The sequence below is a fragment of the Coffea arabica genome, chromosome 7e, assembly GCF_036785885.1.
Source record: "Coffea arabica cultivar ET-39 chromosome 7e, Coffea Arabica ET-39 HiFi, whole genome shotgun sequence".
Lineage (NCBI taxonomy): Eukaryota > Viridiplantae > Streptophyta > Magnoliopsida > Gentianales > Rubiaceae > Coffea > Coffea arabica.
The window spans coordinates 19023545-19046070 of NC_092323.1; the positions used below are offsets into that span (position 1 = coordinate 19023545).

General features: G+C 34.1%; 1 protein-coding gene across 1 annotated transcript; it reads right to left on the bottom strand.

The window, feature by feature from the left end:
- Positions 1-860: 860 nt before the first annotated feature.
- On the bottom strand, positions 861-4209 carry LOC113720801 (alcohol dehydrogenase-like 7). Its single transcript, XM_027245463.2, has 10 exons — positions 4028-4209; positions 3086-3222; positions 2913-2959; positions 2480-2802; positions 2204-2286; positions 2025-2100; positions 1856-1920; positions 1612-1710; positions 1207-1371; positions 861-1093 (listed from the first exon to the last, which is right to left on the bottom strand). The coding sequence occupies exons 1-10, from the start codon at positions 4080-4082 to the stop codon at positions 938-940; spliced, it is 1206 nt and encodes a 401-aa protein (XP_027101264.2). The 5' UTR covers positions 4083-4209; the 3' UTR covers positions 861-937.
- Positions 4210-22526: the final 18317 nt, after the last annotated feature.

Consider the following 22526-nt stretch of genomic DNA (forward strand, 5'->3'; position numbering starts at 1 on the left):
AAAAGCCAACTTATATGGCCCTAAATTGCAGAATTGACAGCCGCACCAAATAATTGACACCACGAATTGAATAGATCGAGCTAACTTGTTTGGCTTGATCCAGGGCATCAATTGTACCCTATGGCTGTACTTACAGTTATAGAGGCTCAAATCCTAAATTGAGGGCCTAAAGTTCAATGCTAATGGCATTGATTCGAAGTTGTGACTCAGACGCAAAATTGTGGGTGACAATTGCACAAGGTATTGACTAAGGAAACTCCAAACGATGCTGTTCCCAAAGTTGAAGTCTACATGATAATTTTATGGCAAGAAACCGTTGTGTCTTATTATGGATGGATATCTATCATTGGCAATCCTAAGGCAAGTCCACCAATTCGAGTTTGAACCTCTTCTAGGACATCTGTTCATTGCACAAGACTTGCCTAGTACATTTTACCTTTGTGTGATTAGCAGGTTATTACGCGAAACGAGATTTATCCAATACGCACTCTCGAGTAGCGGCTGCGGATTCCCTGATCAACAAAACAAAAATTCTAAGGCAGGAGACTGTTGTATCTCACTATGGATGGATGTCTGACATATTCTTAGCCTTTCATTTCTCCTATTGATTGTGAAATTGCATCACAAGAGTTGATGCCAAATGTTTTTAGCCTTCAATTTATCCAATTGATTAATGCATATAAGGTTTTGCAGTTGGGAAATAGCCATTTTCCCCCCCTAAATATCCAATGCTTAATTACCATATCTGATTTCCTTCATATCACTCATATCATGGGGATAAGAATTCATATCATGAAGACGAGAATGTACAGATTTAAAATGGGGAATGAGAATTGATATCATGAAGATACAGTTCTCGATTAGATAAAGGCCATTTATTATACTCCTAAAGGAAAAATATTAGGCAACATTTCTAGTACTTGTGAATCTACTAGCACTATATTTCATCAAAAACCACACCGTCGGCACTTGCCCTCTCCTTGTCCATCCAAATGACAGTCCGAAGGCACTTGCCCTCAATAAGCAACTTGAAAGCCTTGTTGATGTCTTGAAGTTTGACCTCATGCGTGACAAACAAGTCCAGCTGAAGTTCCTGGATTTGTGTTCAAAGATTTGAGCAAAATCAGGGAGAGATGCCATTTTGAATCAAGTGATCAAGAACAACAATGTGGTAAAACTTCCATTGAACAAGTAAATGGACCGTACCTTATCCAGGTAACGCTTTGCAAGAATGGGAATATCAATGTTAGGCTTGAGACCACCATATTGGACTCCGGTAATGGATTTCCCACTATGAGAGTTCACCAGGGAATTGAGGATCAGCTGTGAGTCGGGCTTGTCCACTCCTAATATAACTGTCTTGCCCCATCCCTGACATTAGATTGTTAGCAGAATCTGATTTAGTAGCAGAAGAACAGCAAGAACTCTTTTTCTGTTTTATGCCTAAACAAGATCATCTTGAAACAGATGAGAATGGAACTCACTGGATATTTACCCTAAAGTGTACTGTAAAGTTATTAAATCCTCAAAATATTTAAGTTCTTAGCCTACTACTACTGTATGAATAAGATATGCTTCAGCGGATCAATAAGAACTTCAGGAGCGAAGAACCTTTCTGCAGCAAGTAAATGCTTCTTGCCCTAGGGATGGTAAGCCGACACATTCGAAGCAATAATCAGCACCAAGTCCGTCAGTCATCTCAAGAATCACCTGATTAGGTCCAGAAAAGATCACCAAATCAGTTGTGAATTGGGCTGTAATGAAAAAGTATTAACTTCAAAACCATAACTCTGTGTTTTCCTAAGTAATAGCTCTGTGGTAAAAATAAATTGCAGTAGGAATATCAGATGTATACCTCGCTCGCAGATTTGCCCCCAAGGTCCTTTGGGTTGAGATAATGGGTGACGCCAACCTTTTTACCTAAAGAAAAGCAATATTTGATATTTGAGAAAGAGATTTTATGCTTTTTGTGACTATGAATGAAAAAACGAAGCTATGAAAACTTTTCCAGTATCTATTGTTACCAATTTCAGCTTTCTCCGGGTTCAAATCCACGCGGATAATGCTTTTAGCACCACGAAGTCTTGCTCCTTCGGCAACCTGATGTTTCCAGTTCAAATCAACACTCTGATGCTCTATTACAAATTCGATGCACCATGAAACAATACACATTGTTACTAAAAGTATTACTATAAGATTTTACCGATAATCCGATTACTCCCAATCCAAATATAGCTACAGTTGAGCCAGCTTCAACATCGGCCGTTTTCCATGCAGCACCAACTCCTGAAAGAACAGAATTGTGTTTTCAAGATTTTTAAGTCATGGCACTAGTAGCAAATCGATCAATTTGATGATGGAACCTACTAATGAGCTACATTATCAATTGTTCTACAGCAGAAATCGTTAATTAGGCCTTATTAAGAAATGCAAAATGAATCCAATTGTGCCTTGGAGAATTGAATCGAACGGGCATTACCGGTCGATACTCCACAGCCAAGCAAGCATGCTCGACTCGCCGGAAGTGCAGGATCTACTTTTGTGACATGAGTGATGTCTACCACAGTGTACTCACTGAAACCTGATGTGTAGCCAAAGTGGTAAATTGTCTGTCCTTTGGTATCAGAAAACCGGCTAGTCCCATCTCGGATATACGGAGACAGTTCGAATCTCAATTTGGAGCATTGGTTGCTTTTGAGGGATGTGCAATCAGGACATTCTCCGCAATAGGCCAAAAACGATGGAATGACTGTATCTCCCACTTTCACATCCTCGACTCCCTCTCCTACACTCTCCACAACCCTTCATTGAAGGAAACCAAACATGATCAGAGTAGTGTTTGAGCAAAGCTATATGAATTTTGTTAGTGAAGTGGACCATTAGTACTTGTTAGCATGAATGGAAAAGCTTACCCAACAGTTTCATGACCAAAAATTCTTGGATAATATCCATGAGGTTCCTTCAAACAATGAAGAGAGTGTGTGAGCCTGTCAGCTAAATAAACATAAATGTACATATGAAAACACACACACACACACATATGCGCAAAATGATGTTGATGTGTGACAGGATATGAGATTTATACTTTCAGTCTCCAGAAATGGATGTCACTGAAACATAGGGCAGAGCATAAGACTCGAACGCGAAGTTCATGGGCTTTTGGAGGGGCGACTATGATTTCCTCGATCACTAATGGCTCCCCTGCTTTCCTTGCAACCGCAGCTGCATGCAGCAAACAAACAAGTAAATACACATCTTGAAGTAGATCATCTTAAACAGACGAGATCATCTTGCAATACAGAAACCAAGCATCAAACATTCCTTTGCACTTGGAACAGTCGGAAATTCTGTTCAGAGGGGGGGAAAAAAAAGAGGGATGACGTTCATCGAAAAAGCCAAAATCTATTGTGAAGCGATGCAAAACCCAGATTCTTTTGACTTGCAATCTTTGATACCATCATAACCTAATAGACTCAGAAAATTAATGCAACAGTTGCAAAAGGAAAAAAAAAACACTCTTATTTGAGATACCGTATAAATCTGTGTAACACAAATCATACAAGAAAGTTAACGCAAATGACCTTATAGAATCTACCATGCAAAGAACCAAGAAAAGATCAAAATTCACGTTTCTCAAGAAAATCAGCATAATTTGGAAACGTATATAGTGAATGTGATAATTGTATCAAATTACAGGGAACTTAAACTAAGGAACTTTTGAGAGGCTGATAAATGCCAAGGATGATCTACATTGATGAGTGCTGGCTTGAAAAGGAATGCATATAAATTTGCACAGAGGCAATGCTGTATTACCTGAACTGGAGATGGATTGATGCGAAAAATAACAATCCATCATACACTGCCACTCAACAGAATACAATGACAATAATCTTTGGTTGGCTTTTTTTTTTTAGGAAAAAAATATAATAATAAGTTGTCATCCAATTATTTTTCTTGCAAATTATCCTGGCGGGCAGTATATCTTATTTTGTGACTTTGTACCTATTCATGAAAGTTCCAGGTTTACCTTTGCAATGGATGGGCTTCCCAGCAGTGTTGCTTGATTCTTGATTCTGCGCCATTGCAGTTAATCCTTCTTCTTCACTCTTCAATAACACAGAAACTGAAACAGACGATGTTTTCGATGGACGCTGAGCTAACAGAACAGAGAAAGTGACCGACCTTACTTGCACTGAGGGTTATTTATAGAACATAGCAGGGAGATAAGGATACTAGCCAGTGAAGGTGACGGTGATTTCCTAATATAGCGAAGGTGACGGTGAGTTCCTATTTGACTTCCTATTCCTACAAAAAAAAAATAGGAAATAATAGTATTTGACGTAGAAGTGACGTGGAGCCGAGCGAAATAATGGGGAGATAAGGACGTTATCTGATGATGCATGTATCAGTAACGACGTGGCAGTGACACCAAATATGTGACTAGGGATGTACGCGAGTCGAGCTACTCGCGAGTAGCTCGGTCAACGACTCGGCTCGAACTCGGTCAACCCGAGTTCGAGCCGAGTTTCGAGTAACTCGAATGAAAATCGAGTCGAGTTTCGAGTCGAAATAGCCCAGCTCGAGTTGAGTCGAGTAGCTCGACGAGCCGGAGTTATTTAAATAATATATTTATAATTTAAATAATATATATGTATTATAATTATAAAATGACCATTATGGGTATAAGTTATATGAAATTTACAATATATCTTTCTTTATAATAAAATCCTATAATGGCAAAAAAGTAATAACATAATTGTAAAAAGACCTAAAATGAAAAAATTTTTCGAGCCTCGAGTATCGAGTCAAGCCTTGAGCCTAAAGGAAATTTTTCGAGTCGAGTCTCGAGTATCGATTTTTTGGGCTCGCTCGAGCTCGAGCTTTGGTGTATATGAGTCGAGTCGAGCTCGAGCTCGAGCTTTGGTGTATATGAGTCGAGTCGAGCTCGAGTATAGCAATACTCGACCTCGACTCGGCTCGATTACACCCCTATATGTGACGGTGACTTCCTAACATGGAACCGAGTGACATCGTACATAAATATATATATATATATATAAGAAAATCGTATTTTCATCCCTATCCTTTTATTTTGTTTCTTTTTTGCGTGGCTTAACGACAGGATAAGTAGGTACAACACGATGAGTTAACCCCTAATAACCTATGATAAGTGACTAATTTACATAATAATTATATGACATTTTATATTATTTTTAGTTACTTTGGGTATATTATTGGAAGAAAATGAATCATTTTGACTATAATTGGTGAAAAATTCTTTTAAGTGGTTAAATGAGTTTTTTATCACTTTTTACTTGGATTTTGTGTATTTTGACAGTTTTGACACATTTTCGTATTTTGGCTATAACTTGAGCTACAATGATTGGATTGAGATGATTCTTAAACCAATTTGAAGATAAAAGATAGATCTACAACTTTGTTGAAGACATTTGAATCCAGTTTGAAGGTTTTTCAAGTCAAAAAGCCGAATTACAGTAGCTAATTTCTATTGGTCGAAGCTGAAATAGGGCAGTGAGCAGTCAAGGGTATTTTGGTCATTTCGCAGCCTACACAGATCCAAATGAGGTGATTCTTGATGCATTGGAAAGCTAACTCAAAGGGCTACAAGTTTCATGTTTTGGTCAAGAGCTAAATCAGCTTGTATCATCAAGAAAAATTCAGTTGAAGTTGATGCAAAATCGGAGCAGAGCTGGAAATTGAACAAAAGTGCACCAAAGTGTCACTGTAGCAATCCGGCCGGAACATGGCCGGATTTGTGGCCGGATTTTTGGCCGGATTGTGGTCAGAGAAGGCTGCTCTTTACGCGGAAAACTCAATTTCATCTCCACTACGTCACATGTAATGCTAGACATTTGAGAAACATTACCAGTTGTAAAAGGGAGGTGTAAGCCTCATTTCTTGACCACCTTTCATCTTTATATAGCCAAAACTTGCAAGATTGAAGTGAGAATAGAGGGACATACGGGAGAAAGCTTGGAGTGCAGAAATGTAGCTCTTGCAATTTCTGAGTGTTAGGTTAGTTTAGTATAGAGTAAGTGTAGTTTATCCATTCTTGTATATTGGCTAGATTAGGATGAAGATGTAGATGAAGAAAGAGGAATTGAAGCTTAAGTGACATAGGTTATCTCTTCTCCAACTCTTTATCTTTTGTATCAGATTCTTAAATATAGTTAATATGTAAGTTCTGGATTTTGTGTTCAATATGTGTCTTTAAAGTTTATGCCTTGGGTTTGGTTGAACTTTCTATGATTGTTAGTGTTTATTATTTGGCTATTTGATACCATTATTTGAGCAAGTTATTTAGCACTTTGGCCCTTTAAATCATGATTAATCTGGTACCATTAGTTGTGATTATCTAAGGTGTTGTTTCTGCAATGAAAATTGAGATTTAACACTGGTTCAAGAAGTGCTCAACATAGGGAGTACACTCACGAGAGTAGAGGTACACCTATGTGGTTTTAGTGATTAATTTCATGTAATTTCATTGAAGAAATGAACTTGTAGCTAATTTCATAATCATGAGAACAGGTATGGATTAGTTATGAGTATAGTTGATTCACTACGAAAGTAGGTTTCACATGTTTAAGGAAATTACACCATAACTAACCTAGATAGTAGTACTCAATGATCCAAAAATGGCAATTGCATGAGTAGTTACGGATACCATAACCTAAGGAGTTTTCATTTGTTATTTTGCATAAGTTCAGCAGGTTTCATTTCTTATAATACATTGATAGTCTAAATAATAGAAAAACTTTAATAGTGCCGGTAATTGCAATCTTACTTGTGGGATCGACCCTTAATATCCTATACTCGCTCACGATTCGTATACTTGGGATAAATCACGTGTGGGGTATTTAGGAGTTTATAAATGTAAAACTTGATTAGGATGAACTTAATGTTATATGTATACCCTACGCCCATCAACCTATGCTATTCCATTCCTCTTTTTTCTCTTGCCTTTACAATTCTAGATAATCCTTCCATAATTATCTTTTCCATTCTTTCACCTTTTTTTTCCTTAACCCTAATCGTTAAGCCTAAATTTCCTGAAGATTAGTATAAATAATTTTGAATTATGTTTTTAACTCTCTCTCATCTTCAACTCAAAAGTTCGAAATATCAATTCAAATATTAGATTATCTTTATCAAATTATCGCTATCGCAGATGCTCTACATTTTTATTCATATATATGGTTCTCGATCTATTACTCATCACTTTATCAAGCAGTGAAAATGTTTACACTTTTCCACCAATTTTTTTGGAAAGTTTTTTTTTTTTTACTTCAATGCAAGGACCGGATTTGGAACTTCATTTTTATTCCCTTCAATGCAAGGACCACATTTGGACTTTGTTTAAGCTCGCTATATATGGTCTGTAATTTCCTACACCTTCTTCATAACTAGGTCATTGAATTTGAATTTTCTAAGTCTTCAAAAGTTACAGTTTGATTTTTATTTCTGGCAAAGTTTTTGTAATTAATTTGTTATTTCAATTTATGGATTCACTCTTCAACTCAAGTAGAATACATATTGCATTTTGGTTAGTGATTTAAAAGTGGCCTTTTAAACTATATATGTGTTTTCACACGATTTTTTAATTGCCTTTGACAATTTATTAATTGTCTTCAACAATGTACTAATTTTTTTTTTATTTTCTAGGTTTCTGGGGTTAAAAAAATTTTGTACAGTTTTCAATGTTTTTTTTTGAGACTTTAGTAGAAAGCTTCTAAAGAGCAAGAAGGTGTCATTGATTATATAAATGACAAGGCATCAAGTTCATCGTCATACAGTAGTTCACATCATGCAATATACATAAGACTATTTTGATTTTTTATGCTTTTGACTTAAGAGCAAAATACATCTTATGTTTTCGTTTTGCTTTTATTAGCAGTGAACAGATTTAGAAGGTTGCTGTGTTCCTATGACTTAATTGATTCTGAATTCTGATCTTTTATAATAACTTCATTCGGCTTCTTTTCTTTTCACATTAACCTTTAAGCCATTTATATTAAGTACCAAAATTGATGTTTTGGTAACGGGTTGGCCATTCTTTTGTTTACAGAAGATCAGCCAAGATTTGATCTTGCCTGTTTTCAAGTTTTTGAATATTATCATATCATCAATTTTTTTTTTGCATTTTTGAATTATTAATCACTGAATTAGATATTTAAATTTACATTATAAGACTATTTTTGAATAACAATGTGCACATAGTAATGTATTTAAGAAATGTTATAATAGATTATACAATAAGTTTGTATTTTATGCAAATATTTTTATGAACTACACTAAATAATTTATTATTTTTAAACAATTCCCATTCAGCGAATGGGTACAAAACTAGTTTATTAAATAAGGAAATAATAGGGAGATAAGGACTAGAAATTAATTCTATTTGATGTATAACTAAAGCGGCAGTTAAGGCAAAAATCAACTCGATCTAATTTGGGCCGTCAGTTAAGGCAAAAATCCTTAAAAGAAGGTTAAGGATAAAGGATTATAGATTATTTGAGAAGCGTCTACTACATTTACACTTAAGCAAGGATTAAGGATTAAGGATTACTTGGGAAATGTGTAGTACATAAGGTATCTTACTTGGGAAATGTGTAGTACAACAAGGATAGGCTTGCTTTTTTTTATTTTTTTGTTGAGTGGGAATAGTTATCCAATAATTTTTTTTAATTTTTATTTTCTGGTACACTATGAATCATGGCATTTTATTTAATTATTATTATTATTATTATTATAAAACGTATATAACTTATTGGATTAGTTTTGAAATCGGATAAGTAGCAAGGTTTTGACTGATAAATTGGAGATAAGCTCCGTAAATTAGTGGTAAACACTTAATCTAGAGAGTGAAGGTATGGAATCTCTTCATTAACTAATTAATCCAATCTTGATAGGATATAATATGTTATGGTGGAAACTAAATAGGATATATAGAATCTCTGGAAGTTTTGGCTGAATAAATTGGAGATGAGCCCATAAATTAGTGGTAAACACTTAATCTAAAAAGTGAAGGTATGGAATCTCTTCATTAAATAACTAATCGCATATATTGATATGATATACTATGATATGGTGGAAACAAAATAGGATATATAGAATCTCTAGATTGATTAACTAAATTTTGAAATCGGATAAGTAGCAAAGTTTTGGATATATAGAATCTCTTCATTACCTAACTAATCCAATCTTGATATGATAAAATATGATATCGTGGAAACTAAATGGGATATATAGAATCTCTACATTAACTGACTAAATGATATGATATGATATGGTGGAAAATAAGTAGGATATATAGAATCTTTACAATAACTGACTAATTAGTTAGAAAGATAGATTGTCTTGATTAACTAATCCACACTAAATCCACAGACAATTTTTATACTTGGGGTTTTTTTGAATTTTTCTAATTGGTGCCAATGAATATTTGTTAATACACCCATTTTTTTGTTAATGCACTCAAATCAGACGTAAGTTATAATGTAAAAACACAAAATCACATTTATTACACACGTTGAATTATAACAATTTTTCAAAACACTACCTGGGGTTTTTTTTTTTTGAATTTTTCTAATGGGTGCCAATGAATATTTATTAATACATTTTTTTTTGTTAATGCACTCAAATCAGATGTAAGTTATAATGCAAAAACACAAAATTACATTTATTACACACATTGGATTATAACAATTTTTTAAAATACTAGCACTTAAACCTCTCTTAACGAGTGCCCAATACGCAGACAAACTGATTTTTTTTTAAAATTTTGTATACAATTAGTTAATTAATTCCCAATTTTTATAAGTGGTTCAATTTTTATAAAACAAATTCATGGTGCTAAAATAATAAATGGTAAATATATAAGAATAAACTAACATTTAATTACTTAACATATGGGAAAAGAAAAGAATTTACTAAGCAAAAATTCATTAGACCAAAGAGAAGGAAAAGATGTCCATACAATGATTGTAAAAAAGGAATAATTGATTTCGAATTGTCTAATTATTAGGAAACATATTACTTTTTGAATTGATTAGAATGTAATTAAATTATAAATTAACTAACTACAAGGAAAATACAAATAGTTTCTCCAATTCTATAAATTGAAAAATAGGCATCCTAAATTTTGGGTAAGTTTGGATTATAAAAAACAAAAGAAGAGATAAACCAATGCAAAATATGTACATGTAAGGAAATAATATAATACTAGCTTTATAAACCATGCTATGCACGGGAATTATAAATTTTTAAAAATAATTAAAATTTAAAATAAAGATATAATGGTTACAAAAATTATCTAATCCTTACAATGAAAATGTAAAAAACTTAGAGTGTATGAAATTTTTGTACAACTGTACAAATATTAATTCTTATCTAAATTTGTGATTATAATTGAAAGATATAGACATATTTTTCTCTAAAATTTAAGTTTTAACATTGTTTTCAATAATTGTAGCTATGACTCTTTTTAGGAACCTTGTACATACACTTGAAAATATGTGTAGTTGCTTCATTCTCGTATTTAAACATATGGACGCACTTGATCGAATTTGTTGAAATCATGATAAAACCAAAACCTACTGTAATTTATTAAAACTTTCTATAAAATGTACCTAATGTAATGAATATTTGAATATTAAATTGGATTATTTTGTTATTACAATTTGACAATCTACAAAACTTCAATTTAACTGTATGAAGGTTTTAAGCAATTGTGGTAGTGAAGTTTCTGAATTAATTGATAGTCATCATTTTAGCAAGAAAGAAATTTATGATTTTGTGTTGTTAGGCACTTATGTTGGTGGTAAATATGGTGACTCTAGTGATGAATGGGTTTGCTTGACGATTGTTTTGATTGAAAAGAAATTGCTAAGAAATTGTTTGTAAAGTATAAAGCTTGTCCACTATCACGAATAAAGATGAAAATTAATTTTAAGGTGTTGCACATCATCTCTACAGCTTTAGAATTTTCAATAACGTTAGTTGTTTGAGATGGAGTTGGACCTGTCTCAATAGAAAGTTTAATTTAAGGAAGGCAATGTTGGCAAAATAAACGAAGTTTAGAAGTATGTATTTATTTATTTACTACTTTTATTAGAGTTAGGTTTTTAGTAGTTGGGTTATTTAGGAGTATATACTTTATTTGGTAATTATTGATGTAAATGATTTCTTATCTAACAAGTCTAGTAGGTTATAAATAGAGGATCAGTTTTGATATTTTCTTAAAAAAATCCGAAAGAGTTTATAAGGTTTTATTGTGGTATAACTTTCTTTCACTGTTTTGAAATATAATAATATTGTGAGTTATTTATTTTCTTCTCTCCTACATAAATATTTATATTATGAGTGATTATTTTACGCCTTTAATTTTATAACCCTGCATGCATCAATTATTATTACAACCCTAAATTTGAGGTTCTACAAAATTAAATATAGAATTACCTTAAATTTAGTTTAGTTGCACTATCTTGAAAAGTGTTGTGCCTCTCAATATATGTGTTAAGATAGTAAAGAACATATGAAGTCAAAACTTAAGATACAAAATGAAGAGATCCGAAATCAATATAGGTTCTACTACTGTTTAGTTCATGGCTTGCATTTACATGCACATGCTATAGCCAAGGACAAAATCAGGCAGGGCAGGGAGGTAGAAGCCACACCTAAGATTATATCCAAATCCCATAGGGACTTTAAGGCTTTTTTTTTTTTTCATTAATTTTTACTTAAACTACGCTAGTATCACCTCCCGAAACCTTGGCGCTTATATGTTGCCATTCTTTCCTCTAACTACAAAATTTTTATAACAACTCAACTCCTACTCTCCCATATATCCTGTAGGATTAATACAATGCAAATATAGCAACTTATTATAGTAGGAGATAGAATAAAATGGAAACAAAAGAAATATGAAATACAACCAAACTAGAATTTATTTGTGCTGCATCAAATTAGAAAATCTAGGGGTATTGATTAGGGTAGTTATATAAGTTTTTTATTGACGGGTATTTACATACGTACAAGTTAAAAAAAACCGAATTACACCCGTTCACTACAAGTATACAGGTCAACTAGTAATTTAGGGTATATATCGGGTCGATCCCACAGGGAAGAGTGAACAATTACCGATATTACTAAAGCTTCTCTATTATTTAGACTATCAATGAATTATAACAAATTTAACCTACTGAAATTATACAAAATAACAAATAAAAGCTCCTTAAGTTGTGGTATCCCTAGTGTGACAGCCCCACCTCACCCTAAGACGAACCAAAGGGTTCGGCGGACCGCCTGCCCAGCTCTCGCCGGGACTCAGTCGTTCACTACAGTCCTCAATTAAATTACAAGATAAATCTCAAATATTACATCAAATTCTCCAAGAATTACATATCACAAACGCAGCGGAAACTAATTCCCAAGCGTGGAATGTACACGTACATCCATTCAAGTCCAAACATTCATACAAACCCAACTATTACACCAGAGAAATCTAAAACTCAAACTATACAGGAGATAATCCATCCAACCACATGAATAAGTACTACAATTCTTCCTTCGCCACGAGCCCTGTGGAGGGGAATAAAATATTTTTGGGGTGAGCTAAAAGCTTAGTGAGTAATCAATAAAATCAGTAATCAAATATATTTCACAATAATGCATTTCGATGATGTCATGATTCCAAGATCAAATATACGTATTGTTGCTCTCGTGAGCCAGTGAAATCATTGCACTTAAACACCCAACGCTCAAATAGATCACTTAGCGTTAAACAATAAGGGGGAGCAACGTTGGTGCTCCAGATCATGTCATGAACAATAAACAGGGTGGAGACGTTGGTGTCCAGCACAAGACTCCCCAAGAACTCATTAAAGCCAAATCATGTCATGAACTCACATGCAAGCACGCATGATATGCAATCGAGTAAATAATACAAGAAACATTTCAAAAGTACTTGGGAAATAGTTGAGGGTCACTCACCTCCACGGCTTAGAAACCATCTATCATATATCATTACCTTGCCCAAGTCCAAGCCCTAAATGTGACAGCCCCACCTTCCCCTAAGGCGTACCAAAGGGGTTAGCGGACTGCCTGCCCAGCTCTCGCCAGGACTACTAAAGTGGTAAAACAGTAATTCAAGTCGTTCGGGAAACTACTAACGCGCTTAACCCAACCATCAATCAAGAAACGGAAAACAAAAGTTAAAACGTAAAGTGAATAGTGACTGTCACGTCACAATCAGCCAGAACCCAATCAAATGCAAATAACTGCTTACAATCCCGGAAAGGAATATATATACAAGCCAAGTAGAATACATGGAACATGAATACCCACACACTGTTACCAACCACATTTGTATGATTACAAGCCAAAAGGAAACATGTAAATCCAAGTACAATCAAGTTGCCAACTATTGAGGAGCTATACAAAATCTCTCAACTAGCTCTATTCAACTCATCTTCAAACTCAAAAGTCCAAAAGGTAAATCCCTGTAAGGAAAACAAAATTCACGGAGTGAGCTTTCGCCCAATGAGGTACCATCACCAAAATATACCAGGATCACATAAACACAAGAATATTCAGTCCAAATACGCACGTCGAGTAAGTAAAATCAACAACACCCAAGTGTAGGGAATAAAAGGATACGGATGGCTCTCAAGAGCCTTTTTCCTCTTTTGCCATGCTTGATCTCATCTCATTGACTCTCCGTCAATGTATACCAGGTAATCATGACCGTAGACTTCTCTTTACTCCAATTATCCGTCCACCTCACTTTCCCCTTACCGGGCCCGAACACCAAATAGTACAGAATTGGTATTACTCGAGTATACCGGAATCAAGGGTCTCATACCCAAAGATTCCCAAATACAGTCCCCATGGCTTGTCAAATGTCCCCGACCAAGTCCTTACTGGCTCGAGTCCATTGACTTCCAATGAGGCAGAGCTCAGAGTGAATAGTAAAGATTGGTATCCAAGCGATACCAAATCCAGTATAGTCAAGAATATTCAAGTCATATCATAAACAGTCAAGTAAGCTGAGTAGAATAACCAGTCAAGGAGGCCAGAGAGTATGAGAGTGGTAAAGTACACCCTCGCCTCACCTAGCTCAAACAATCATCACAACTAGCCCAAATCACAGAATTCAAGTACAAGAAAGCCACAGAATAACAAACATGTGAGTAGTACACTCACCAAGTTTAACAAAGAAATTTCACAAGTTTTCGCCCGACGTGAGCCTCGGATCACCGGCACGCCCTATAACAATCAAGAAAGTACAATGAAAACTCAAACACAAGTCGAATACCTTTTTCTAGGAACTATTAAGGCAAGACCCAAATATAGCTTGGAAATAAAAAATACATAACATTTAGGGTTAAAAGGAGAAACAAACCCAAAACCGTTCATTTCTAATCCATCTCAACCCAACTCACAAGAATCTAATACCCTAGACACTCGGACAGCATTTCCCCTAAAATTTCAGCTTTTCCAACCTGCAAGACAACCAATAAAACTATCCAACACAACCACAAGCACCCAAACAAGTCATAAGCCACTCAATATACTTCATTAGGGTCACAATACCCTTCAATTATAGCCAATTAGAAGTTCAACAATCAACTATAGAAAACCCCCAAATTGAAACCCTAAATCTGAAATTTTCCGCACAAGCGGCAATTTCCCGCAATTAACTCCAATTAACTCACAAGAGAGCTATAAAACACCATTTGGAACCATCAATTCAAGCTCAAACATAATCAATCATGGAAAACAGAAAAATTCCAACAAAAATCAGAAAATTAGGAAACTTCACTCCAAGCCACCAAATCTTCCGGAAAATCACGTATATAACTAATATAAGGCACCAATTGGCCAAAATTAAAACCAAAAGATGAGTTCCAAGCAAGATACCTTAGTTCTTCAAGAAAGGTTGTAGCTTAGGTGATTTTCTTCCAAAACAACACCACCAAGTTCTTCAAAGACCCTAAGCAAGATGTTTTTATGGACTAATTCAAGAAACAAACGGCTAGTTTTCAAGATTTGAGCAAGGATTTGAAGATGAAGGTTGAAGAATCTTTTCCTTTTGCTTCCAAGGAGCATTCGGCCAAGAGGGAGGAAGAAGTGAAGTCATCTTGGTCAAAATTAGACTTTAAGTAAAGTTAAAGAAGTTAGGCCAAAAGTTAGGCAAGTTTAAGCTAATGACAAGTGGACACTTGGCACCTTATTGTTGCTAGAAGTCATGTTCTTGTCTTCTCAGTATTAATTCATCTAGGTAACCTCCAATTATCTCCTAACACCTAGTAATTAAATCCCTATATGCAATATTTAACCGAATCGGCCGAATTTCTCTCACTAAATGCACTAGCGGGTCCCACGTCCAAAATACGTTCCAAATTTCTCACGAATTACCTTATACTAGAAAAATGATTTTAAAACTAGATTTACTGATAAAATGTTGATAAAAGTAATATAATAAAGAAAATAAAAAAAAACGGGTGCACAGGAATAAAATAATAAATAAATAAATAATTTTTTTTTTCTGGGTTCTCACACTAAATCACAAACTCAAAGCAATCATACATTCTCAAAGTTCGGACAGCATTTCCCCATAAATGCTTTATTTCCAACCTACAATATATCACCAATCACACATACGGTTAATAAGCAATAAAATGCATCCAATTAGGCCACAATATCCCTCAATCAAAGCTAATTAGAAGTTTAAGAGCCACCATTAGAAAAATCCCCAATTAAACCCTAGAAACCGGAATTCATTCCCTCAAGCGTAAATTTTCCGCAACGATCGCAATTAACACATAAAAGTTCCATTTAACACCTTTCGGTACAATATCCATAACTGAAGCTACCCTTATCGGATTGAAACGAATCTTATGGCGTTTCGAAGCCAAGACATAAACCTACAACTTTCATGAAGACCACTCAGTCCAGTTCTCACCCTAACTAGGTCAAATTTACCAAAACAACTCCAGATTTTCCAGTTCGAAACTCACTGTGAAATTCAATTAGCAGTCCTGATTCATTCACTCATATCTCAGCACAAACAACTCCAATTCAGGTAATTCCAAAGCCATTTGAAAGCTAAGATACAAGGCTATAATTCTTAAGAAGACATCATCAACCAATTCGGAAGTATTCTCAACCAAATTAACCAATTACAGAAGCAATTATCAAGTTTGGGTAGAAACAGGGCAGCAGGGGTATTTCAGTCTTTTCATAAGGTACACTACTCCGATTGGCCTGAAATTTTGTAGGTATCTCTAAAATATCATTCCCTACAACTTTCATGTTTTAACCCAAGGCTAATTCAGCCTCTAACTATGATGAACAGTGCCGGGCAGAATGAGGGGAAATGAAACCCTAACTTCCAAAATTTCTTTCCAAAGCTGAAATTTTCTGCAATTAACCACATTTTACACCTTCTAGCTTCCTTCAATATCATTTCCAACCATCATACATGGCCACACAACATTAATCATATGAAAACAGAAAAATCATGAATAAATAGGAAAATTCACCTATTTCAACCAAAAATCACAAAATAGCACATAAATCCATCAATTCATCTCATATAAGTCATCAATTAAACATTATTGAGAAGGAGGAAAGGTCCCTTAGTTACTCACCTTAACAACTCAAGAAAAGAGCAACTTAGCACCTTAATCCTCCAAACCTCTCTACTAATCACCTCACAATCACTCACTTAAGGGTTTTTATGGAACAAAAGCAAGATTAAATGGTTGAATTGTTGGATTTGAGCAAGATTGAAGCAAGAACTTGGAGAGCTTTTCCTTTCTTTTGCTTGGAGAGAGCCGGCCACAATAAGCTTGGAAATGAAGTGATTTTGATCATTTTTTTTTGGTTTATTTAGTCAAATGGTAAAAGGATGAATAGTAGTCAAAATGTAAAACTAATCTCCAAGTGACACTTGTCACTTCCTTAATGCATCTCTATCTCTTTGTTCCTCTCACACCAATTCACTTGGTAATCTCTAATTATCTCATAACATCCGGTAAATTAAACCCAGTATCCCAAACTTAACTTAATTGGCCGAATTTGACCGAACTTTCCGCACTAGCGGGTTCCACGTCCGATATACGTTCTTAATTTCTCAAAATCTAACCGATACTAGAAAAATCATCTAAAAACTATATTTACTCATAAAAAATTATTTAGAAAATTTTCTAATAAAGAAAATGCATAAAAGGCGTGCAAATAATTAAAATAAGGCCTAGAAATAAGGAAATTTACGGGTTCTCACACCTAGCTACTCATGAAAGTGCTATATTTGGATCATTGAGTACTACATCTAGGCTAGTTATGGTGTAATTTCCTTATGCATTTGAATCCTACTTTCGTAGTGAATCAATTATACTTATAACTAATCCATACATATTCTCATGGTTATGAAATTAGCTACAAGTTCATTTCTTTAGTGAAATTACATGATATGAATCACTAAAACCCACATAGGTGCACCTCTACTTTCGTGAGTGTACTCCCTATGTTTAGCACTTCTTGAACTAGTGTTAAATCTCAATTTTCATTGCAGAAACAACATCTTAGATAATCACAATTAATGGTACCAGATTAATCATGATTTAAAGAGCCAAAGTGCTAAATAACTTGCTCAAATCATAGCAATCAAATAACCAAATAATAAACACTAACAATCATAGAAAGTTCAACCAAACCCAAGGTATAAACTTTAAAAACACATAATAAACACAAAATCCAGAACTTATATATTAACTAAACTTGGAATCAAGTACAAAAGATAAAGATTTGGAAGGAATACAACCCTTGTCACATGAGCTTTCTTCCTTGCCTTCTTCATCCTCTATCTTCTTCTTCATCTAGCTAATAACAAAAATGGATGAACTATCTTACTCTATACTAAGCTAAACTAACACTAGGAAGATGAAAAGAGCTACATTTCTGTAACTTCAAGCTTCTCCCGTATGTCTTCTATATTCCCCCAATCTTGCAATGAATTTGGCTATTTGAAGATGAAAGTTGGTCAAGAAATGAGGCTTACACCTCCCTTTTACAGTTGGGAATGTTTCTCACATGTCTAGCATCACATGTGACTTAGTGGAGGTGAAATTGAGTTTTCCGCGTAAAGAGCAGACTTTTCTGACCACAATCCGGCCAAATTCCGGCCGGATTGCTACAATGACCATTTGGTCACTTCTGGTTCAATTTCCAGCTCTGCTCCGATTTTGCATCAATTTCCACTGACCTTTTCTTGATGATAAAAGCTGATTTAGCTCTTGACCAAAACATGAAACTTGTAGCCCTTTGAGTTAGCTTTCCAATTCATCAAGAATCACCTCATTTGGATCTGTGTAAGCTGAGAAATGACCGAAACACCCTTGCCTGCTCATTGCCCTGTTTCAGCTTCGACCAAATAAAATTGGCTACTGTACTTCGGCTTTTTGACTTGGAAAACCTTCAAACTGGATTCAGATGTCTTCACCAAAGTTGTAGATCTATCTCTTATCTTTAAATTGGTTCAAGAATTATCTTAAGCCGATCATTGTAGCTCAAGTTATATCCAAAATACGAAAATGTGTCAAAACTGTCAAAATGCACAAAATCCCACTAAAAAGTGATAAAAACCTCATTTAATCACTTAAAAGCATTTTTCACCAATTATAGCCAAAATGAATCATTTTCTTCCAATAATGTAACTAAAGTGACTAAAAATAATATAAAATATCATACATTTATTACGTAAATTAGTCACTTATCATTTATTTGGGTGACTCGAAACATACCAGACTCGAGCTACTTAGGACTCCAATCGACATACTAAACCGGAGAATATGTTGCGGTCTCCCATGACGCACCCAGGTTAGACTGGGGAGGGGGAGGTCAAGCCTAAGGAAAGATTCGAATTTAGGACTTTATTTAGTTCAAGAGTCTACTTTACTACTAGACTTCCCCTAGGGGCGTAGTTATATAAGTTATCTGATGCATAAAACTAATATAACTTTTGTATCTTTGTAGTAGCTTTCAATTATGGACTCTTCTCCATTTTTCCAAACCAAGGGTTTTGTTGTTTAGAATTTATTCTTTTTCATTTTAATTATTAATTATATAAACAATTATCCTTGTATTGATTAGGGGTGGCAATCGGGTCGGGTTCGGGTTGGCGGGTCGGGTTGAGGCCTAAGTATAACAAAGAACCTGCTGACCCAAACCCGACCCGCCAACCCGAAACGGGTCAAGGTACCTGACACGAACCCGAAAATTTCGGGTTGGCGGGTTGGCGGGTCGACCCGAAATGACCCGAAACTTAATTTTAATTTATTAATTTATCACTGTAATTTCTAATAAAATCAATTTTTCACAAAATTAATTACATCATCAAGTAATAAAAATTTAAATAAATAATTTCAAACCAAATCTAAAATAAATTAAACACCATAAAAGTGTTTTATCCCAAACCAAATATAAAATAAATTAAAACAGCATAAAAGTAAAAAATAACATAATATATTATTTGTCCAAATATAATAATTTTAACTTCACACAAGTTAAATAAATTCATTTAGGATTAAGTAATTAATGCCTTTGGAAAAAGAATGATTTAGTTTAGTTAGATAAAATAATTTTTATGTTTATTAAATTAGTTTTAATTCGTAAACGGGTCACATCGGGTCATATCAGGTCACTACGGGTTGACCCGAAATTGACCTGTTTTCTTTTCGGGTTCATCGGGTTCGACCCGATTCTGACCCGAACTCCCGAAACCTCAACCCAAACCCATTAATTTCGTGTTAGGTTCGTATCGTGTTTTCGGGTCGTGTCAGGAATTGCCACCCCTAGTATTGATATAAGATGTACAACAGTAGATGATCTAAAGAAAATTGAAAATTTCATTGTAATATTGTCATTCTGTTTAATATTTAGCTTTTTGGTCATATGCTTTTGTCAGATTCCATTTTGATTTTGTGTATCGCTGATAGGTCGCACTGGAATTATTCATTGGTATTTTCCGAGTGTACTTAATTTTTGACATTTTACTTTAGGCATTGTCTCTTATTACTAAAGGCATTTCAATGGTAGTCATTGCCTGATAAAACCTTTACGTTAAATTTGTCATACTTTATTAGTTAAAATATTTTGATGTGTTTGATTGTTGGCCCTCCCCAAACTTAAATTCTGGTTCCTTTCTCGGTATTGCCTCTTTTCATGTTACTTTGAGAAAAAGGTTTTAGCTGATACATATAACCTGGAATTCATCAATAGAATGAAAGTGACTTTGCAGTCTTATCATGAAGTGAAAATCCTTTGGTATTTTCTATTTGAGTAAATCTTATATATACTGACAGTGTATACACGTTTACAGTTGAGTGCATGATACATACGTAAAATTTGAGTTTCATATTCAAATTTGAATTATATGTCATATATTCAATGGTGAAAGTGTATATACTATTAATGTATAAAATATTAATCCTTTCTATTTCCTTCAACAACTTTATATTTGCAAGGGTTTAAATCCCATGACAGCAACTTAAATGTAAGTCAAGGACATTGACAGAATCAGAAAATTTACTTTGAGGAGTGAACTTCATTTATCTAAACCAAATTATATAATACTAAATATTTTCAAGTTTCTGTCTGCACAAAGGTTGAAACCTATAAAATTATAATTTAACATTATTAATTTCTAAGAGAGGATAATTTTATTTTCTTAAATTTGGGGAAAAGGGCTGGTGGCACCTCCGGCCTATCTCTGTCTATGGTCAAGGATCCTAAGTACAATTTAACGAGATATATTCTTGAAATTCAATGGTCAAAATATAATTTAATTCTGCTATTAAATTTACTGATAATCCCACAATAATCCCAGTTGACCCTTAATCCTATACCTGGGCTGGCTGAATTGTCAGTTTTTGCTTGACCAGTTTCATTTCTCATTAAATGCGAAGCAACGAACACAGATGTAGCAAATGGTAACGCATGTGGTTTGCTTCCAGAGCTAATGCACTTTTTTATTTATACAACAACATTAAAATGAAAATGTCATAAGGCGCGATAAGGGCATCTTATTTCTAACATCATACAATAGAGAAAAATATAGTTTTGATACTCAAAATTTGACATATGAGCAGTTTTAATCCCTAAATTTTGGACAAAAACAAATTTGATACCCAAACTTTCAATATTTGAGCACATTTAGTACCCTTGACAATTGTTTTCCAAAATGCTACCAAAAAGAGTCACGTGATAGTCGTATGTCTTTGATAACTATTGTATAAAAAAATGCCAAAAAAACGCAAAATATCCTTCTAACACTAAGTACCAAGAAAGATATTTTAAAAACTTTAATCACTTACCCAACTTTGCTCCATATTATTCCTTTTCTCCTTCTTTTGCTGTAGTTCATCTTTACCTTAGTATCATAAAGATATTTTATGTTTTCGTGGCATTTTTTTATACAATATTTGTCGAGCATATGATTATCACGCGACTCTTTCAAGTAGCAATTTGGAAAAAAAAACCAATAAGGATACTAAATGTGCTCAAATATTGAAAGTTTGGGTACCATATTTGTTTTTGTCCAAAGTTTTGGGGATTAAAACTGTTCATATGCCAAAAATTGGATACCAAAACTGCATTTTTCTCTCATATAATATGGTGCACTTTTCATCCTTGTGTACGAGATCTGCCAATAACATACATATACATATATATATATATATATATATATATATATATATATATATATATATAATGCACTCTTCTGTTAGACCAAAACATCAGGATGAAAATGTTATAAGGCTCAGTAATACATCTTATTTCTAATATACCCTATAATATAATCTTCTTTTCTATCATACAACAACATTAAGATGAAAATGTTGCAATAACACATCTTATTTCTAGCATTATATGATATAATGCACCTTTTTATTTATCCAACAACATTAAGATGAAAATGCTACAAGGTGCAATAACACATCTTATTTCTAGCGTCGTGTGATATGATGCACCTTTTTATTTATACAACAACATTAAGATGAAAACATTACAAGGCGCAATAACGCATCTTATTTCTTGCATCGTATAATATAATTCACTATTCTATTATACAATGACAATAAGATAAAAATGTTACAAGGTGCAATAATGCATCTTATTTCTAGTATCATATAATATACTCCATCGAGCTACCAATGTCAATGAAATGGCAGCTTACCATTTTCTAAAGACACCAACATACGATGCAACCCTAGAACACATTCACTTAGGTGTTGTTATATTGCCCTTGCAGATTCTTTACCAGCAATACTTAACCAAATAGATTAAATTTGTACCCAAAAGGTGTAATAGAGCGTGCTTGTGGGATACTGTTGTTAGCTGCCGCCCAAAATTCTCCAAATATTGTGGCCCTCTTGATTTTGATTGGACCTGCTGCTAAGTTTAATTTTTTTTTTGGTCAAACATCATAATTGCATTTCATT

Coding starts and splice junctions, on each gene's coding strand:
- LOC113720801 (XM_027245463.2), bottom strand. CDS start 4,082: ATGGCGCAGAATCAAGAATCAAGCAACACTGCTGGGAAGCCCATCCAT. Junction 3,223..4,027: donor GAAGCCCATCCATTGCAAAG/GTAAACCTGGAA, acceptor TGCTGCATGCAG/CTGCGGTTGCAAGGAAAGCA. Junction 2,101..2,203: donor TGGGAGTAATCGGATTATCG/GTAAAATCTTAT, acceptor TGGAAACATCAG/GTTGCCGAAGGAGCAAGACT.